The sequence below is a fragment of the Homarus americanus genome, unplaced genomic scaffold, assembly GCF_018991925.1.
Source record: "Homarus americanus isolate GMGI-L3 unplaced genomic scaffold, GMGI_Hamer_2.0 scaffold35762, whole genome shotgun sequence".
In the NCBI taxonomy this organism is placed as follows: domain Eukaryota; kingdom Metazoa; phylum Arthropoda; class Malacostraca; order Decapoda; family Nephropidae; genus Homarus; species Homarus americanus.
In genome coordinates, this window is record NW_024757817.1 from 376081 (window position 1) to 393113 (window position 17033).

The 17033-nt window shown below is 36.7% G+C and overlaps 1 protein-coding gene across 4 annotated transcripts in view; it reads right to left on the reverse strand.

Moving 5' to 3' along the window:
- LOC121857822 (glucose dehydrogenase [FAD, quinone]-like) overlaps nucleotides 1-17033 on the reverse strand; it is a 47376-nt gene that overhangs the window by 4759 nt on the left and 25584 nt on the right. For 2 of the 4 annotated variants that reach the window (XR_006087276.1, XR_006087275.1), the window contains exons 10-15: nucleotides 14587-14744; nucleotides 13351-13528; nucleotides 11293-11366; nucleotides 5466-5617; nucleotides 3929-4072; nucleotides 2769-2868 (exon numbers count right to left, since the gene is read on the reverse strand). Coding sequence is in view for 2 of the 4 variants with exons in the window: in XM_042354083.1 (XP_042210017.1) it covers nucleotides 3931-4072; nucleotides 5466-5617; nucleotides 11293-11366; nucleotides 13351-13528; nucleotides 14587-14744 (704 nt within the window). In the remaining 2 variants the exon portion in view is untranslated. Of the gene's footprint in view, nucleotides 1-1232; nucleotides 2869-3928; nucleotides 4073-5465; nucleotides 5618-11292; nucleotides 11367-13350; nucleotides 13529-14586; nucleotides 14745-17033 lie in introns of those variants that run through there. The other 2 variants (XM_042354082.1, XM_042354083.1) reach the window with 2 other exon arrangements.

Consider the following 17033-nt stretch of genomic DNA (forward strand, 5'->3'; position numbering starts at 1 on the left):
TGTCAATTATATTATCCTAACTTTAGTCTGATTTATTATTTATTACTAAAAAGGTAAACAGTCTGGTATTCCCACACATTTATCTAGTAGGGACGTTGGTGGGGGGTGGGGGGGAGGGAGGGAGGGACCGGCGACCGACCATCTGTTACCGTGTGAAGAATATTTTTTTTTTATTAACTGAAGATTTTTATTTTAGCTCATAAAATTCATACAAATTACCCGGCCAGAATATAATTTACATTGCTGGAATTCTTACAATTTGATGATCATTTTGAATATAAACATCATATATTTTGCATTAGACATAAAATTTTTAGATAAAATGTTTAATCTGAGTAAATATGTTATCTTTTGTGCAAAATATATGACGTTTATATTCAAAATATTCCTGGTCTTACAAGGAATCCAGCAATGTCAATTATATTATCCTAACTTTAATCTGAGGTATTATTTAATACAAAATGTTAAAATTTATTTTTTTCACCCACTCTTTCTCTTGAAGGGAGGATTGGTGGGGGGTGGGGGGGAGGGTTGGGACTGACCACGTGGTTGGAAGAGGGGGGAGGCAAGGTGGGGTACTTTGATTGACAGATAGTGTCGTGAAGAATATTTTTTTTTTATTAACTGAAGATATTTGTTTTAGCTCATAAAATTCATACAAATTACCCGGCCAGAATATAATTTACATTGCTGGAATTCTTACAATTTGATGATCATTTTGAATATAAACATCACAGATTTTGCATTAGACATACAAATTTTAGATGTAATGTTTAATCTGAGTAAATATGTTATCTTTTGTGAAAAATATATGACATTTATATTCAAAATATTCCTGGTCTTACAAGTAATCCAGCAATGTCAATTATATTATCCTAACTTTAGTTTGAGGTATTATTCATTACTATACCTGGTTTTCCCCCAAAAATTTCTCAGAGGGAAGAGCCAGCGAGTGTAGTGTGAGAAGAGGGGGAGGGAATCGTGTCCGTTATTTGAATGGACATTTACTTGGCGACTGTATTTCTCTATTTCTCTTAAGTATTAATTGTGTGCATGTACCATCATAAAATTAAGATGTTATTTTTACTACAACATAGTTATGTGTCGTCAAAAAGTGGAGTTTGGGGATCGGCCTGGACTCCATTTCAATTAATCCCATATGTTATGTTATTCACTTTACGCGTTTCTCGCTTTCCCCGGTACCCTCCGGGTTACATTAACCGCGTAAAGTGAGGGTTAACTGTATTTCATTTCAGTTGAATTTACCTATTAATGTACTACTGTATTAGTTTTGTAGCATGTCAGTAAAGAACTAAATTTTTTGTACATATTAATTAAGGGGAGCACATATCTGTATCAATGATCTCGCCTGAAATAAACTATAATTTTCCATGAACCGAAGCATTTACCATATGAAATATAAGAAAAAAGCCCATTAACCAATTCATCAGCATGGCAGTGATGCTCCCAGTGTTTTAACATCTTTTCCCAATGTCCTGCTAGTTAAAACTACCTTAAAGGCAAAGGATGCATTGTCTTAAAGTTTATCATGTGTTGCAGAATACGAGCTCAGTTCATGAGTGAATACAGACAGGCATAACTTTATGGTACATGTACCAATGATTTAGTGTCCATAAATATATACAGTACTGTACAGTACATGCATATGATGGCTGTAACTGTAATATATATGTGTGTGTGTGTGTGTGTGTGCCTGTCTGTAGCTGGCCACATTGGAAGTGAGACAAATTATGGCTGATGGAGAAGCTTATGTAATATTGTAAAAGGAACGAGGTACTGGCTGCCTCAGGTCTAATAGTTGCCAGTGGGCATCAGTGGTAAAGGGAAGACTGTGTCAACTTGCTCTGATGTTTTTCTTAAAGACTTTTTGTCATTATTTTAAATGCAGTACTGTATATTCTTTCATATTTTTTATTGACCAATTTTCATCAGACATGTGAATTTATTTGATTTGGAAAGAAGAGAAAGACAGTAACAAGTAATTTTCTAGATTAATATTTAAATAAGTATTTAAAAAAATCGGAATGAAGGACTTTCCATTGCCAAATTGAAACAGTTGTATGAATTAGATGTAGGGGATATCAAAGTTTAGACTCAGTCAAACATTGAAGTCTCTTGCCTGTGTCTTTTAAATGCATGTGTCCACATGCTTCAGTAGTGATACTAGTCAATTTATTTTGGATTATTTTCACTGCCAGATTAAAAATGACTTTACTGTACTCTTTACAAATGCTTGTACAGTATATTACTCTTGATACACATGAAAGATAGGAGCAAAACATATTCAACCTTAACTCTTAATGTGCAGCCATGGACTTCTGGTCAGTCACTCCAAATGCAAATAAAAATCAGCTTTTCAAGTCTTACAAAAATATGAAATAGTCTTACAAATAATAGAGAGGCATGCAGAAGAGTAGAATGTGACAAAAACAAAACAAAAACAACAAAAATTATTTCCTTGTTCAGCCATCTGGAGGAGTTTTTTTCATTGCACTACAGTATTTGTAGATTATCCCCCACAGTGTAGGGGAGAGTGGACTGTAGAGGTGTGTGTAGTGGTGATTTGACTGATCACATGTTTACTGCTTGATAACTTACTTAAGTGTTTACAAACTCTTTTACTGACTTACTTTATAAAATTACTGGTGCACCACATACAGTGTTTAACAATTTACTCAAAAAGATAATGTTTCCACTCTACTTTACTTACTTACAGAGTTATAGGTACTTATTTATTATTTACTTACTTATTTGCTTACTTGCAACATGGTGGTTGGGTGGATACAGTGCTCGAATTCTCTTCCAGGAGTCGGTGGTTTAATTCCGGGGCGCTCTAAGTTTACCCAGCTGTAAATGGGTACCTAAGCTTACAACTTGGGGGAAGTGAAGGTGGTCGAGTGCAGTACCAGCCATGCTGCCTCCTTGTGTATACAGTGTGTTGTATCCACATTGTCCCTAATGGGAGCCAATGAAGTGAGGCAGAGTGGTGGTTCATGCCAAATTCACCCCACAGATAAATGCAGTGTTTATATAAATTGGCCACAAGCACCGATATAAATGTTTCTATATGTTGGCTGCATGCTCAGGGTTAAGAGCATAAACACAGTGGCCGTATAAGACAGTAATTTTTGGAGGAGCATCGTGACAGTTCAAAAGACAATGGCAGTACTGGCTCCCATGGCTACCATAAAATTCATAGCCTGATATACCATGCTGGTAAATATTTTTTCTGTGCCTGTCTGATGAAGTCTTGCAAAATTAGAATCTTTAATGAGTGTATATCCATGTCACTTTAAATCTTGTTGAATGAATTCTCATGTTTTTGCCACCCCACTTTGACCTGTTACATGCGTTCATGCATTGTTTTTTTTATCTCACTGGGATATATGTTTCCTAAATAGTAATTCTTCATTGCTCTTGGACCATATTGTATAGAATGTATTATAATTGAAATATCCCATATTACTGTTCAAACTCAAGATAACATTATTGTATTACTGCCTCAGGGTAAGGGTGTTGATCTGGAAATAATTTATTTTCTTAGTTCATGATAATCAATTTTGCTCCTGTAGTAAATAGGTTTTAAACTACAGTATGTACAGAAGTACTGTATATGATTTATAGGTATTTCAGTAACATACTAATACTGTACTACCTTAATGTTGTTTTCAATAGATTTAATCTGTTAGTTTACATGAAGAAGGGAAGTTTGTATTTTGTAGCACTTTTTTTTATATAGAAGTGCAACAATTTGGCACTGAGGCAATAATAAATGGACACTGCATATCTGTTTAAGCTGTAAAAATGTTTGTAATCTTAATTAATCATCAATTGAGTAAATTTTTTACCTAACTGTATAAGTTGAGTAAAATGCAATCATGCTTCTCAAGCATGGCAATTTCTGTACCTCTAGTGGAGTATCCCCCACTGTTGCTTTATGATATCACTGGCTTTCTCAGCAATCATGATGGTCGGGACATTGGTGTTACCTGTGGTGACAGTAGGCATCATGGAAGCATCCACCACACGTAGCCCCGACACCCCACGTACCCTAAGTTAAGAGAGTCAATGTAAATTTAAGGGCATTCATTCACAGCAGGATTAACAAGAAGACATACAAAGTACTCTATGAATATCAGTACAGTATATATTTCTGGTGTAGGCTTATGAAATAATGATATTTTAGACCTTGTGCCTGCATATTAATCAATGAATTACTTCAATTAATATAAAAACAGATCTTTTCATAGTATCGTAACTTTTAATTTTATAATTATCAATGTTGGTTTACATAGTTCTGTAAATTCCTTTTAATTGGGGAAACAGCCACACACCCTCAAAATGTTGCAGTAATACTTCAACCAATTCCCACTATGTCCTCTGCTATGCCACCATTTTTTTACCACAAATATGAACCTTAAGATCGTATATTGTACTGTACTTTATGTTTTTATTATTTTGTTTCTGTTCCTCAGTCTTTTAATGTAGCTCTCATCTTTCTTACCCTGTGTCCATCTACCTTCTTTCTTACCCTGTGTCCATCTACCTTCTTTCTTACCCTGTGTCCATCTACCTTTTATCTTATCCTGTGGTTTATCTACCTTATTTCTTACTCTGTGGTCTATCTACCTTCTTTCTTACCACCTACTGGGTTCCGTCTTTCTTACCCTGTGGATCACCTACCTTCAGAGATACATTATAGTCCACTACCTACGGTATACCCTGTGGTCCACCTATCTAAAGTCTTACCCATCTGTTCACACCCTTTAGTTTAACCTTACAATATACAGTATAGTCTGGATTTACGCGGTTTTTGTTTACGCGTTTTGTCATTTACGCGGCACCTTGCCAGAATGAAATGTTTTAATTACGCGGGAAGCGGCGCGGGCAGGGTGCGCACAAGGTCGCCCAGTCATCAAAACATTACCGAGTTCTTCACCGGCCACCCACCACAGCCGGCCCAAGTCAGAGATAGTGATAGTGACGATATGGACTTTGAGGGGTTTGACAAAGAAGCCCTGCAAGCCTCTGTGGTGGATAGTGATAGAATTGATACAAGTGATACAGGTGAGGGCCAATAATCTGCCCTCTACCTCGGAACCAACCCCCCATCCCCGTGTGCCCAGCCATCTTTTCTACTGACGTAAGTGTTAAAAAACCTAATATTGTTGATATTTCTCTTAAATATTAATTGTGTGTGCATACCATCATAAAATTTAGATGTTATTTTTACTACAACGTACGTATTGTGTTGGAAAAAGTGGAGTTTGGGGGTCGGCCCAGTCTCTATTTCAATTAATCCCATATGTTCTGTTATTTCGTTTACGCGTTTCTCGTTTTACGCGGACCTCCATGGGTTCAATTGACCGCGTTAATGCAGACTATACTGTACCCAACTCATTCCACAGCAAGACACATTTGTTCCTGCTAGGTAAGATCCTTACCTAAGGTTGTGGTCCACTACACCAAATGGATCTGAGGAGGGGGCCATCTTGCAAGAACCAGCAAAATGGTAAGTAGTAGTGGCCATATGTCTGATGAAACAGGTCCAGTAGGCATCAGTTCCATAGGCTATATCCTCACACCCTGGGAAAGACTTTTGGGAGACACTTAAAATGAGAACTATTACAACATTATTAAATTATTTTATTTAATATGTGTCTGGGAAGTATCCTTACATTTCTCTGTATTTCGTCAAACAAGCTTTTTCCCTCTGGTTAATTAAGATGACACAACCCTCACATGCAGTAATGTGATCCTGTCACATATTTAAGGCAGTAATATTCAAAATTTAATTCCAAATACAGTATTAATATAATAATGCCATCACATCATACAGTACCGGTACTTTAAAATGTGGTAAAGTAATCAGTCACTGCACTCCAAAATGTTTCTGGGATTATAGTCTAGCCATAGTTTTGCAAGTTGTCCAGTGAAAGAGAAAAGTCTGGTCTAGTTTTCTCCAGTGATTAAGCAAAACATAATGTCAGCCTTGCCATGACTACATCTTGACAGTTGGCAAGCCTGAATCTAATGAAGCCACACACTGTATGTGCTGTTGGTCCGAAAGAGGCTCAGATAATCCTAGGTGATTTTACAGGCCCATATCATTGGTCCTCGAGAGTTAAGTGTCTTACTACGATTATCGTAGGTGATCCAACTAAAGTGGGTTAATTAAATTTATAATTAGAATGTCATGTAAATTGGATCTCTATTTGAACCAGTACTTAATAAACAAACAATATTTTGTGATGCCATGTGCCTTTTAATTAGGTTCCCTTGATATATTGTTGGATTTTATATTACCATGACACATCATAAATGCTTGACCACACTTCATAAGTAAGACGTGTTATGAAATAAATAGGATGAGATGAGTAGTATACTACTGTATTTTAAATTTAAGAACACCAAACCTGATAGACAAAGTCCTTATGGAAACTGACAGGGTTTCATTGGATTGCAAGCATGCTAGAGAGGGAGAAAGAGAGGGGAGCTTCATATAGAATATAGGTATAAACAAAGGATCAATTGGCAACTCATTTCAGGGTTCTCAGACCTACCAACTGCTTGTATTAGGGGAATTATGCGCCAAAATGTTTGCCGTTCACCAGATGATTACACCCAATTCCAGGACCATACTCTTGTCTTTCACTGTACAGTACCTCCCGATAGAAATATTAATAAAATAAATAAAAATAAAATGGGTAAGCTCGACACCTTGTTTTTGGTTTATGTGCATCTTGCCACAAGTACTATGTCAAATTACAGTAGTATTAAAGTCATGCCCTCACAGATAGCAACAGTATGAAGCAGAATTTGTTTAAAAGACAGTTTCATTAATCTCCTATCTATTTACATGAGACTGATCAAACTTTAATACTGTAATTACTCTTGTAGTTGTTTTTAGGCAATACAGTATGTCTCATGACAGGGTCATGTGCTTTGATGGATGAGCTTTCATCTTTCATTACCGGTAGTTTGATTATTTACCGAAAATTCTAGATTTTCTTTAATAGTAAAGCACAAGCCTCAAAAAAATTCATCAACATATTGTACAGCTTCTTCTCCCATATTACTCCTCCAGGTGCCAGATGAAGCATGTGCCCTGAGGATATGAGTCCTGAAAAGAAAGGTACAGTACTTGGTGGTTGCACCATTTTTTGTTTTCTTTTTCTTTCCCACTTGCTTGCTTGTCCAGGTATTATCTCAGGCACTTTTTAAGCTAGGAAACTGAGCTTTAGGCACAAGAGGGATATTTTTCTTGCTTACTTGATTGTCCAGGCAATATTTCAGGACAATTTAAGCCAGGTATTTGAAATTGGGACACAGTAGTTACCAAGTGCACTCTCTATCTCTTTTCCCTTTTTTAATCACTATTTTTTCATGGCATGGGGCGGTGTACATTGAATATACTGTACCACTATTTGTTCATCATTTTGTTGCATTATAAACATATAGTACCTGTATATGGTAGTACTATATTAAACTGTACTGCATTGCAAAAACCTTTTACTGCATGTTATTTACAAGCATATGGCTGCATTGCCTTTAGTTTCGGTGGAGAATTTATACTAATTTTCAAAGTTTTCAAGACAAAAAATGAACTCTTCTCCCAGAATATATTAGGCTTATTATATTTACAGTCTTTTATTATACTCAGCCTTGTAGATCTTCAGAAACTTTACTGTGTAGGAAATTTCTTCCTTCTTATTAAGTGATTAACCACACCTGAAGGGAATAACCTTCAATATTTAAATTAAAATTACCTGTTCATTACATAAAACCATTTTCTCTTTCTCAGGTGTCACATGATCTATATTTTCATATTGCTGAAGAAACAGACTAACTGTACTGAACTGAATTTTGTCTTTATTACCTAGGAAGATATTAGTTGACAAAAATACTGTATTTATTTCCACAGTATCTATTTATTTTATATTTTCTCCTCTCCTATGTTTGTGCAAAGTGGATCAATATGTACTGAAATCTGAAAGAAATGGAGGAAATGGCAAGGGAGTCTGGCACCGACAAAGTCTAGGAAGTGACAGGAAAGGGCAGCAACAACTATAGTACAGGTCCACCACCGATTTTCCGGGAACAGATGGTCCGGCACCTATTTTAATCCAGACAAAATTATGAATGGGCACTTTAAATAACTGCGATCTCCAGATTAGTTTACTGGGCTGCCACGGGTGGTGTTACATGTTAACCGAGTCACTTTGTTTGTTTACTCTGCAGTTGCTGGTGGTAGCTCCTTGATATTGTGTGATTCTTAGCATATTTTGCACATATTTAACCCCAGCTATGGCTTCAAAGGCAAGTACAAGTGTCAGTGGTGGTGTAACTCATAAACACCAGTCCATATCAATACAAGATAAGGTGGAACTCTTAAGAAAACTTGACCTTTGTGTTTCGGAGCGACAGGTGTGTGATCAGTATGGTATTGGTTCGTCAACTGTGTATGATATAAAGAAGCAAAGAGAAAAAATAATGAGATTCTATGCAGAAAGTGATTCCAAGAAGCAAATGTGCATTAGAAAAATAATGAAAGACGGTGAGAGTACCGAACATGATAGAGTGATGAGGGAATGGGTTAGACAATGTCTCATTGAAGGAGTGGAATTGTCAAGTATGGCATGATAATGGAACAGGCAAAGGTGTTCCATGAAGAACTTAATTTAGAACATAACTGTGACTATAGTGAAGGATGGCTTCAAGGGTTTAATAAGTGTCATGGAATTGCAATGAGTAAGGTTTGTGGTAAAAAACGGTTCTGCAAACAAGGAAGTAGCTGTCGAGTATGTGGACGAATTTGCCAAGCTTGTAACTGATGAACACCTCAGTCCCAAGCAGGTATATAATGCAGATGAAACTGCATTGTATTGGCGATGTACACCCTGAAAAACATTAACAATGGAGGATGAAGAAGAGCCCACAGGATTCAAGCAGTCTTAGGATCGAGTTACCATCCTAGGGTGCTCAAATGCAGCAGGCACACACAGATGTAAGCCACTGGTTATAGGTAAAAGTAAATGCCCTAGAGCCTTGAAAGGTGTTAAAATTTACCCAATGACATACCGTGGCAATAAGAAGGGCTGGATTACTACCATGCTTACCTTAGAGTGGGTTGAAAAGTATTTTGTGCCAGAAGCCAGAGTGCACTGCAAATCTGTTGGCCTACCAAATGATTGCAAAATTCTTCTTATTCTGGACAACTGTTCAGCTCACCCCAAAGCTGAACTTATGTGTAAGAACAATGTTTATGCAGTGTATTTACCTCCAAACTGCACATCGCAGATCCAGCCCCAAGACCAAGGAATACTGAGCTCTCTGAAGGCTAAGTATCGTTCACTGTTCATGAAACGTATGTTAGAAGTGGTAAATGCTGGCAAGCCTGTAGAGACATTTATTAAAGATTTTAACATGAAAGATGTGCTGTGGTTTATTGCTAGTGCCTTGGACAAGATAGAAGCATCAACCCTAAAAAATGGCTGGCATAAGTTGTGGCCTGCCTTGATGTTTGAAAATTTCCCTGGGGAAAGTGAAGGAAATGACTTTACAGGGTTTTGTGTCACAAAAGAGAAGGAAGTTGTTCACGAGTTGCTTGAGTATGCAAGAGGTGTTACAGGATCTGTGGCCAATGAGGTAGGAAGTCGGCTCAGTGAAGAAAATCTGACAGAGTGGATGAGTGTAGACGAAGATGCACCTGTTGTTCATCACTATACTGACTCTGAAATTGTAGATATTGTTCTGAATCCTGAAAAAATAAACAATGAAGGTGATGAAGAACACAGTGATGAAGAGGAAACAGATGAAGCTGAAAGAGTTTCTATTGACAAGTTAATCGAGTTGTCGGGTCAGTTTATCAAAGGGTTAGAGCAACGTTCCTTCGTGACAGAACCAGAACACAAATGAATTTTTATTTGATGCATGAAAAATTACACAGGGAAAGATCAAAGCACATGAAACAAGTTCGCCTGGACGATATGTTTAAAAAGTTACTGGGTAGCCAAGAAAAATGGGTGTGAGAGCAGTAGGCCTACACCTGCAAGACCTGTGGCCTCGACTTCAAGTACCTCAGATGTGCCTCCCTGCAACACCACAAGTCCAGGATGAAACAGAAAGCAACCCTGACAGCCCCCAGCTTCCAGACCTTTGTAATTAGATCTTTAGTATTTGTAAAACTCTACAAATTGCCACTCTGGGAGCGGCAGTACTGCAACATTCTTTATTAAGTACTAATTAATAAACCTGCATCATTTATACAGCCTGTATTTCATTTAATCATTTAATTTACATTTAATATTTGTCTAATTTAAGTTTCTAGCAGGCATGGTGTTTTAAAGATACCGGGAGGTGTATAGCTAGTGGGTCAGAGGTGTACAGTATACTGTAGTTTACTTTTTATATATAACCTTTGTTAATCCGGCAAAACGGATGGTCCGGCAAGGCTCAGGAACCAAAGGTGTCAGAAAATCGGGGGTGTACCTGTACATGCAAATGAAGTAAGAATTTTTAGCCTTTGTCTTGTATTTAGGAGTAAGATTGTAGGAGAATGATGACACACTGAAAGTGTTAGAACATAATGAAGTCAGTCAGTGAAATAAGGAAGCATATTGGTAGTAAGGTACAAAGAGAATGCATTATTTTAGCTTATTTTAATTATTACCTTAAAAAAATAACGAAAATGGGACAAAAATATTCTTTTCATAACTACAGATTTTTGTAAACTGAACCTTCATAAATTAGGGATTACTTGTATAAGGTGAAAGTATTGTACAGTATTGTGCTGTATTATGGAACATAATGAAGTCATAATGTTCACATTATGGATTGTACTAATATAGTGTACCTGTACAGTATTAGAATATAGAATACTGAGACTATGCAGATGCACCAAGAGAGAGAGGGAGGGGGGGGGGGATAAGATATGTAGCTCCGGTGATGAAAGTGCTGAAAGCATACACAGTGCTGTATGTACAAAATGGCCACTGAGGGATGGAACATTATTCCTGCTTACAACTGTACATGCACTTCTGAGTGAATGAATTAAATGACTAATGGAATAATGTCAAATTTAAGAAGAAGTATAGCTTACACTTATTTAGATATACTGTACAGTACTGTACCGTATAATGAGGACATGCAGATGAAAAGTCAATTGGAACTGTTGATATCACATCAGTGTGCACTTGCAGTGTGACAGACTATGACAACTTATTAAGTAACCAGTGCACTTAAGTATGCTTAGAGTTATAATGTAGTTACCTTGTTATTGAACTTTGCTTTCACACTGCGAGTAAAGGCAGATGCGTTGCCAAGTGTCACTGTGAACTTAATTCCTGGAATAAAGAATAATTAATTCCTGCAGCAACAATCGAGGACAAATTTGATAATAAACTGGCAAAGAGAATTAACTGTATTGTTTCAGAAGGTAAAATACTATGGTAAACAGCCTAAGAATGGAAGAAGAGAAGTGAATTTTGAGGCAGAATGTGAAACTGGAGTTGGAGAAGAGTAACTGATGGAATGAAACTCAATGTAATAGTTTGGTATGGAAATGTTAAGAGAATGAAGATGAAATACCGTAATGAAAATAATAATAATAAAAAGAATGACATTACCTGGGACCAATATGTGGAATGAATAGGTTGCAGATAATAAAAAGACGAAAATGGTGCAGAAGTTAAAGAAAAGTTGTGTGAGGAGTAGATTAGGGAGTGTTCAGCTGGTGTGCATGTAAGAGAGAATGGGAGGTGAAAAAATGAAGATTGGTTAAAAAAAAACCCACGATATGAAGGTGGATGGTGGGAGGGAGAGGTGAAGACCAAGTGAGAAAGGGAAGGATGGGGGTGAAGAGTACTAGGAAAGATGGAGGTGTACATCCAGGAAGCAGAAGTGTGTATAGATGAGCAGAGTGTTGAGTATATTTTGGGGAAGACTATGATAATGAGGGGTGTTTCTGTGCTATGTGCAGTGACAAGTAAACCATGTACTGTATTGTACTGTGGAGGTGGAGTACTATAGCAGAACACATCTTTTACAACAGCAAGGATGAATGAATGGCAGCAAGTGAAGTGAGAGTTTGTGCATGTGACAGTTCTTGATTCTGGCCACCTGCCTTAATACAAGATAATGATTGAGAGACTGAGAATAAGTGAAGTGAGGAGATGTACTGTATGGTCATAACAAAGACAACATAGGACAATCAGTGATTTTGTTGGTGACAGAACAATCGTACAGTGGTCCCTCGATTAACGAACGATCCAATTAACGAAATTTTGGTTAACGAATTGGCTCCCATAAGGATTTTAAATTCCATTAACGAAAGCCTTACGAGAAACATGCTTTGTCGTGCACATCAGCTGATCGGCTAGTCCGCCAATACAGAAAGTTGTGCTCTTGAATATTTTTGCATTTTTTATATTAAAATTATTGGTCATTCTAATTTAGTTAACATATTGATAAAATATACAGTACAGGGAACAGTTTTTGTGTGCCAATCAGCTGATCAAATCACCCACCAATGATTCTCAGTTTAACTTTGTTTACAGTGGAGTGAACATCCAGTTTGTTGGTCTCTTGAATATTTTTGCATTTTTACATTAAAATTATTGGTCATTCTGAAATTTAGTTCACATATTGATAATATACTGTGCAGAAATTATTATGAAACATGAAGAAGGCATTAGAACCAATGCACTCTGTAAAGAATATGGCATGCCATCATCGACTGCCTTTACAATCAGCTGTTTAATATGTAAACAAAGCTGCTGGGAATACGACATACACACCTCAAAGTAAGTTGAAATATAGTATTCTATTGTTTTTTATTTATTATTATACAGTATACTGTACAGTACAGTACTGTATTTAGTTTATATTTAATGTTTTGTTAATTCTATTAGTGGTATAGTACAGTACTTTGTATGCACATTTTCTGTGAGTTGGAACCAATTACCCAATATCCCATTGAAACAATAGATTCAGTTCACAAAATTTTCGGTTAACGAACGACTGTGGAATTAGTTGTGTTCATTAATCGAGGGACGCCTGTTCAAGATTTATGTTGTATCCATCAGCATATCGGGTGTTACATAACTTACCGGTAAAAGTGTTTGACTGTAAATCCCAAAAAATCGTAATGAAGCTTAATCTAGCCTTAGTATATTATTCTGAATGAGGCAAATCTCGTAATTTCTCAAGATAGAAACACATACCTGTAACTGCTTAACCTAAAAACAGATATGTCGAGGATCAATTCCCAATTTATGGGTTGTAGATCTGAGAAATATCATGTGCGAAGGATTAGTGGTCTTTACTTACCATCTACAAGGGCTCTCACATCATCTGGGTGACTGAGGTAGTTTGGATCAATATTTGGATGTTGTTTTGGGTCTTTGGACTTGAGGGTGATGGATCCCCGACTCTTGGGCTGCACAAGGGTTGGTCTCATGCCAAAGGCATTGCTCCCATATATATCCCAGAAGTATTCTTTAAACATCTGAAAAGTTGTTGTTGGGTGAGGCTGGCACTTTGCCTCTTTTGGAAAGATGTATATTGCATTTTTATCATTAATAAGTGGAGAATTGATCTTAAAGCCAAAATGTAACCAAAGTCAGACAGAGTGGTCCATGGTATAGAACCAAGCTAAGTCTTCAGGACTAAAACACAGATGATCCCCTGAAATAGCACCTCTTTACCTATAAGATGATTAGTTATACCTTCCATTTAAAGCAAAAGCTAACAAGTCATACAGTCATATGAGCTGTGTGCTTTACTCTTGTTAATTGTTTGGTCATATCCTGAGACAACAACTCAAACACCAGTGACAGTCATTTCACAACATACCCTTGGGAGGAGAGAGGGTAGCTGGGTCACTCAGTCTGGCCTCATTTATAATCTGGGATTTTAGGATTAAATCTTATATTTAATTTAAATGTGTCATGAGAAAGTGTGGAAAAGAAAGTTTCAACTGCTATGTGGCACACACCCTACTAGGGATGAGAGGGATTAAAGCTGATACAGTAAGGTAAAATAATAACTGAAACCCACCGAGTCTGATTGATCTCCTTATTCAGATACTGTAGTGTTTTATAATGATGCTGGCTGATGACTGCATACCTCTTTACTGGGTGAACTTTATGGTCCTGTCTGTCAAAATTCTGCTCAGTAAGTGAGGATGAGAGTCTTAGTAAATGTATAAGCATTACTGTAATGAATAGTGATGGCTCATTTAGAATGAGGCTTGGGAAAACATAGAGACAAGGGGGATTCATCATAATATCCCCTTTTTCTGGTAGAGCTCTTAGCCTACCAGCCCTTCTTAATATGCAGTCTAATAATGACTCACCATAATTGAATCTATTGTACCAACAGATATATTTTTTTGTGCTCAAAGCAGATGATATTGGGCAGTGTTATACAGTATGTGAAAGATGGGTAATGGACTAAAGGTTTATATTAAAACTTTTGTGATATTGTAATTGATAAGTTAAAAGCTTGAGAGGAATGGAAGTCAGAAAACTGGAGATGAGGCAAAAAGTTGAGGGAGGGACTTACTGGCCTATCATGCCCCCACACAGAAGGGTAGAAGCTTCCTTTATCTTCTGTTGCAGCAATACTACTGAAGAAAATTTGTATGTCAGGCCAGTATGGGTCACCTTCCAACACCCTTATCCATGCGTTAATAAATTCTGCATTCACTGTCGTCAAAGGACCTGAGGATCATTGAAGAAAATTCTTAGATCTGAGCCAAATTTTCTTTGGACAATATGCTGTGTGCTTTGATCACAGACTTCCAAAGGTAATCACCTTAAAAACACCATTACAGAACTGTATATGCACTTATCATTGCTCATTTTTTATTCTACACTGAGAATCATGACAAATGGATTACAGTACAGTATACAGTTCAGGCAGTCCCCGATTTATGAACGGGTTACGTTCATGGACTCTGTTCATAAATCAGAACAGTGTCAATTCCATAGGTTAGGTTGGGTTAAAACACAAACCTGCTCATGCAAACAACAATAATATCTAATACATAATAAATAATGTAACTACCCATAAATATTGTAAAAAAAAGTAATGTTAAACAATATAAAGTACTGTAATATAAAAAGACAAAATTTTAATTACAGATTTTTTAATGAATATACAGTATTTGGATCCCATTCGTAAGTGTGGGCGTTCGTAACTTGAGGACTGCCTGTATTTAAATTAACAAAACCAATATAATTCCTCAGCTGAGCTAAGATGGCATACCTGTGTTATGTTTTAACAATCCCAAAGATAAATTAATGTAACTGGTTAGTCTTTGTGAATGTATATTACCAAGATATCCCCAAAACTAATAAACCAATTTAATTGAGGCTTCATACACTTGCAGGGTAATTCTGAGACAAAATCAGAGTTTTCATTAAAGTTAGATCAGTTAGAGTCAAGCCAACATTAGCAAGACCTGTATGTTGGATCCTGTGCTCTTCAGTGTACAGTTTGAGGTTGGTCATGTGTGGAGGCAACATGTGAAAAACGTCATCCATATAATGAGGGAAGCATTAACACAGGTGGTGCTTCAGGTGTCAACAACCTGAGATGACCACAGGAAGTATTGAAATATGACAAAAGAGAACACAGTTCAGAAATCTTTATAGATGTCAACAATAACCAGGTCAGTAAGATGTCCCTGCGCCTAAAGAATCAAGTTCTGTAGGTGCTGTGCTGGGTGAACCACTGAGATCTGCTAGACCTAAAGAGCAGCTGACAATACTGACATTATAATATTTGTGCATGAATCTTAAGTAAGAATTGCACTGAACACTTATGTAGTAGAAATTACTGGATCAATTACAGTACTGTTTACACCACTGTATTTGTATTCAACTGCATTGTATACATAGTTATTCTAGTAGATGCCAAAGCATAGACAAATGTATTTTCAAAGAACCTCATACTGTACTGTAATTGTTAATGACTATTTTTGCATACCCTGATTTTGTATCAGCATAAAGTTTTACATATACAGTACAGTACAGTCTCTCCTCGACTTACGACGGGGTTCCGTCCTGACGACCAGGTTGTAAGTCGAATTGGTCGTCCAAAAGGCGAAAATAATACATAGAAATTCTAAAATGGGTGTCTCTTTTTCTTCTCAGCACCACGAGAACTCTCACTTTTACGCTTGCCAGCCATTTTAAAGGGAATTACAAACAAAAATTTTGTCAGTACACAGCGCGATCACTAACGTCAGGACTTGAAAATACATAATTTGAAAAATATTTTATGCTACCACGGCTGTCGTATGTCCGGGTTGTCGTAAGTCGAGTATGTCATAAGCCGAGGAGTACCTGTACTGTATTTGCTAATGATATACTGTATGTTATTTTTAGTTCCCTCTTCTTCAACAAGGTGATATACAGTACAATACAGTACTGTACTACAATTTTAGCTGTGGGGAGGAGAGATTTTTTTTTTTTTAATGATCATTTCAACATTACTGTATTACCATGGTTTTATGCTTATATAAATGCCAGCTTGTATTTTGCATGACTGCTGCCCCTATACAGTAAAAATTACCCCTGAAAGCACTTGTGCTTATAAACAAAGACAATCAATCATGGTCCATAAGTGTCCATCTTGTACACTTCGCAAAGTTGCTGTTCTTTAATCTGAGTTTGTAGTCTAATCACCTCCTATGTCAATTAGTATATGGGACCAAAATTATAAAGAGAATTAAGATATAAGTTAAATACAGTACAGTACAGTACTGTTATAGACTTAATCATCTGTCCTGCTTTCTCAACACTGTACTGTACTGCTTTTAATTCTCCAAGTTGTATAGTGTTGTATCCTTCATGCATGTATCCTTTAGACTCCTCCATGCTATCATCCCTCTAACCTACTCACTATCTCAATTTATCCTTCCACTTCTCTGTTACTTAAACAAAGATATAAAGATAGGATTAAAAAATATAGAAAGGATTATTGAGAGATGAACAAAATCAATA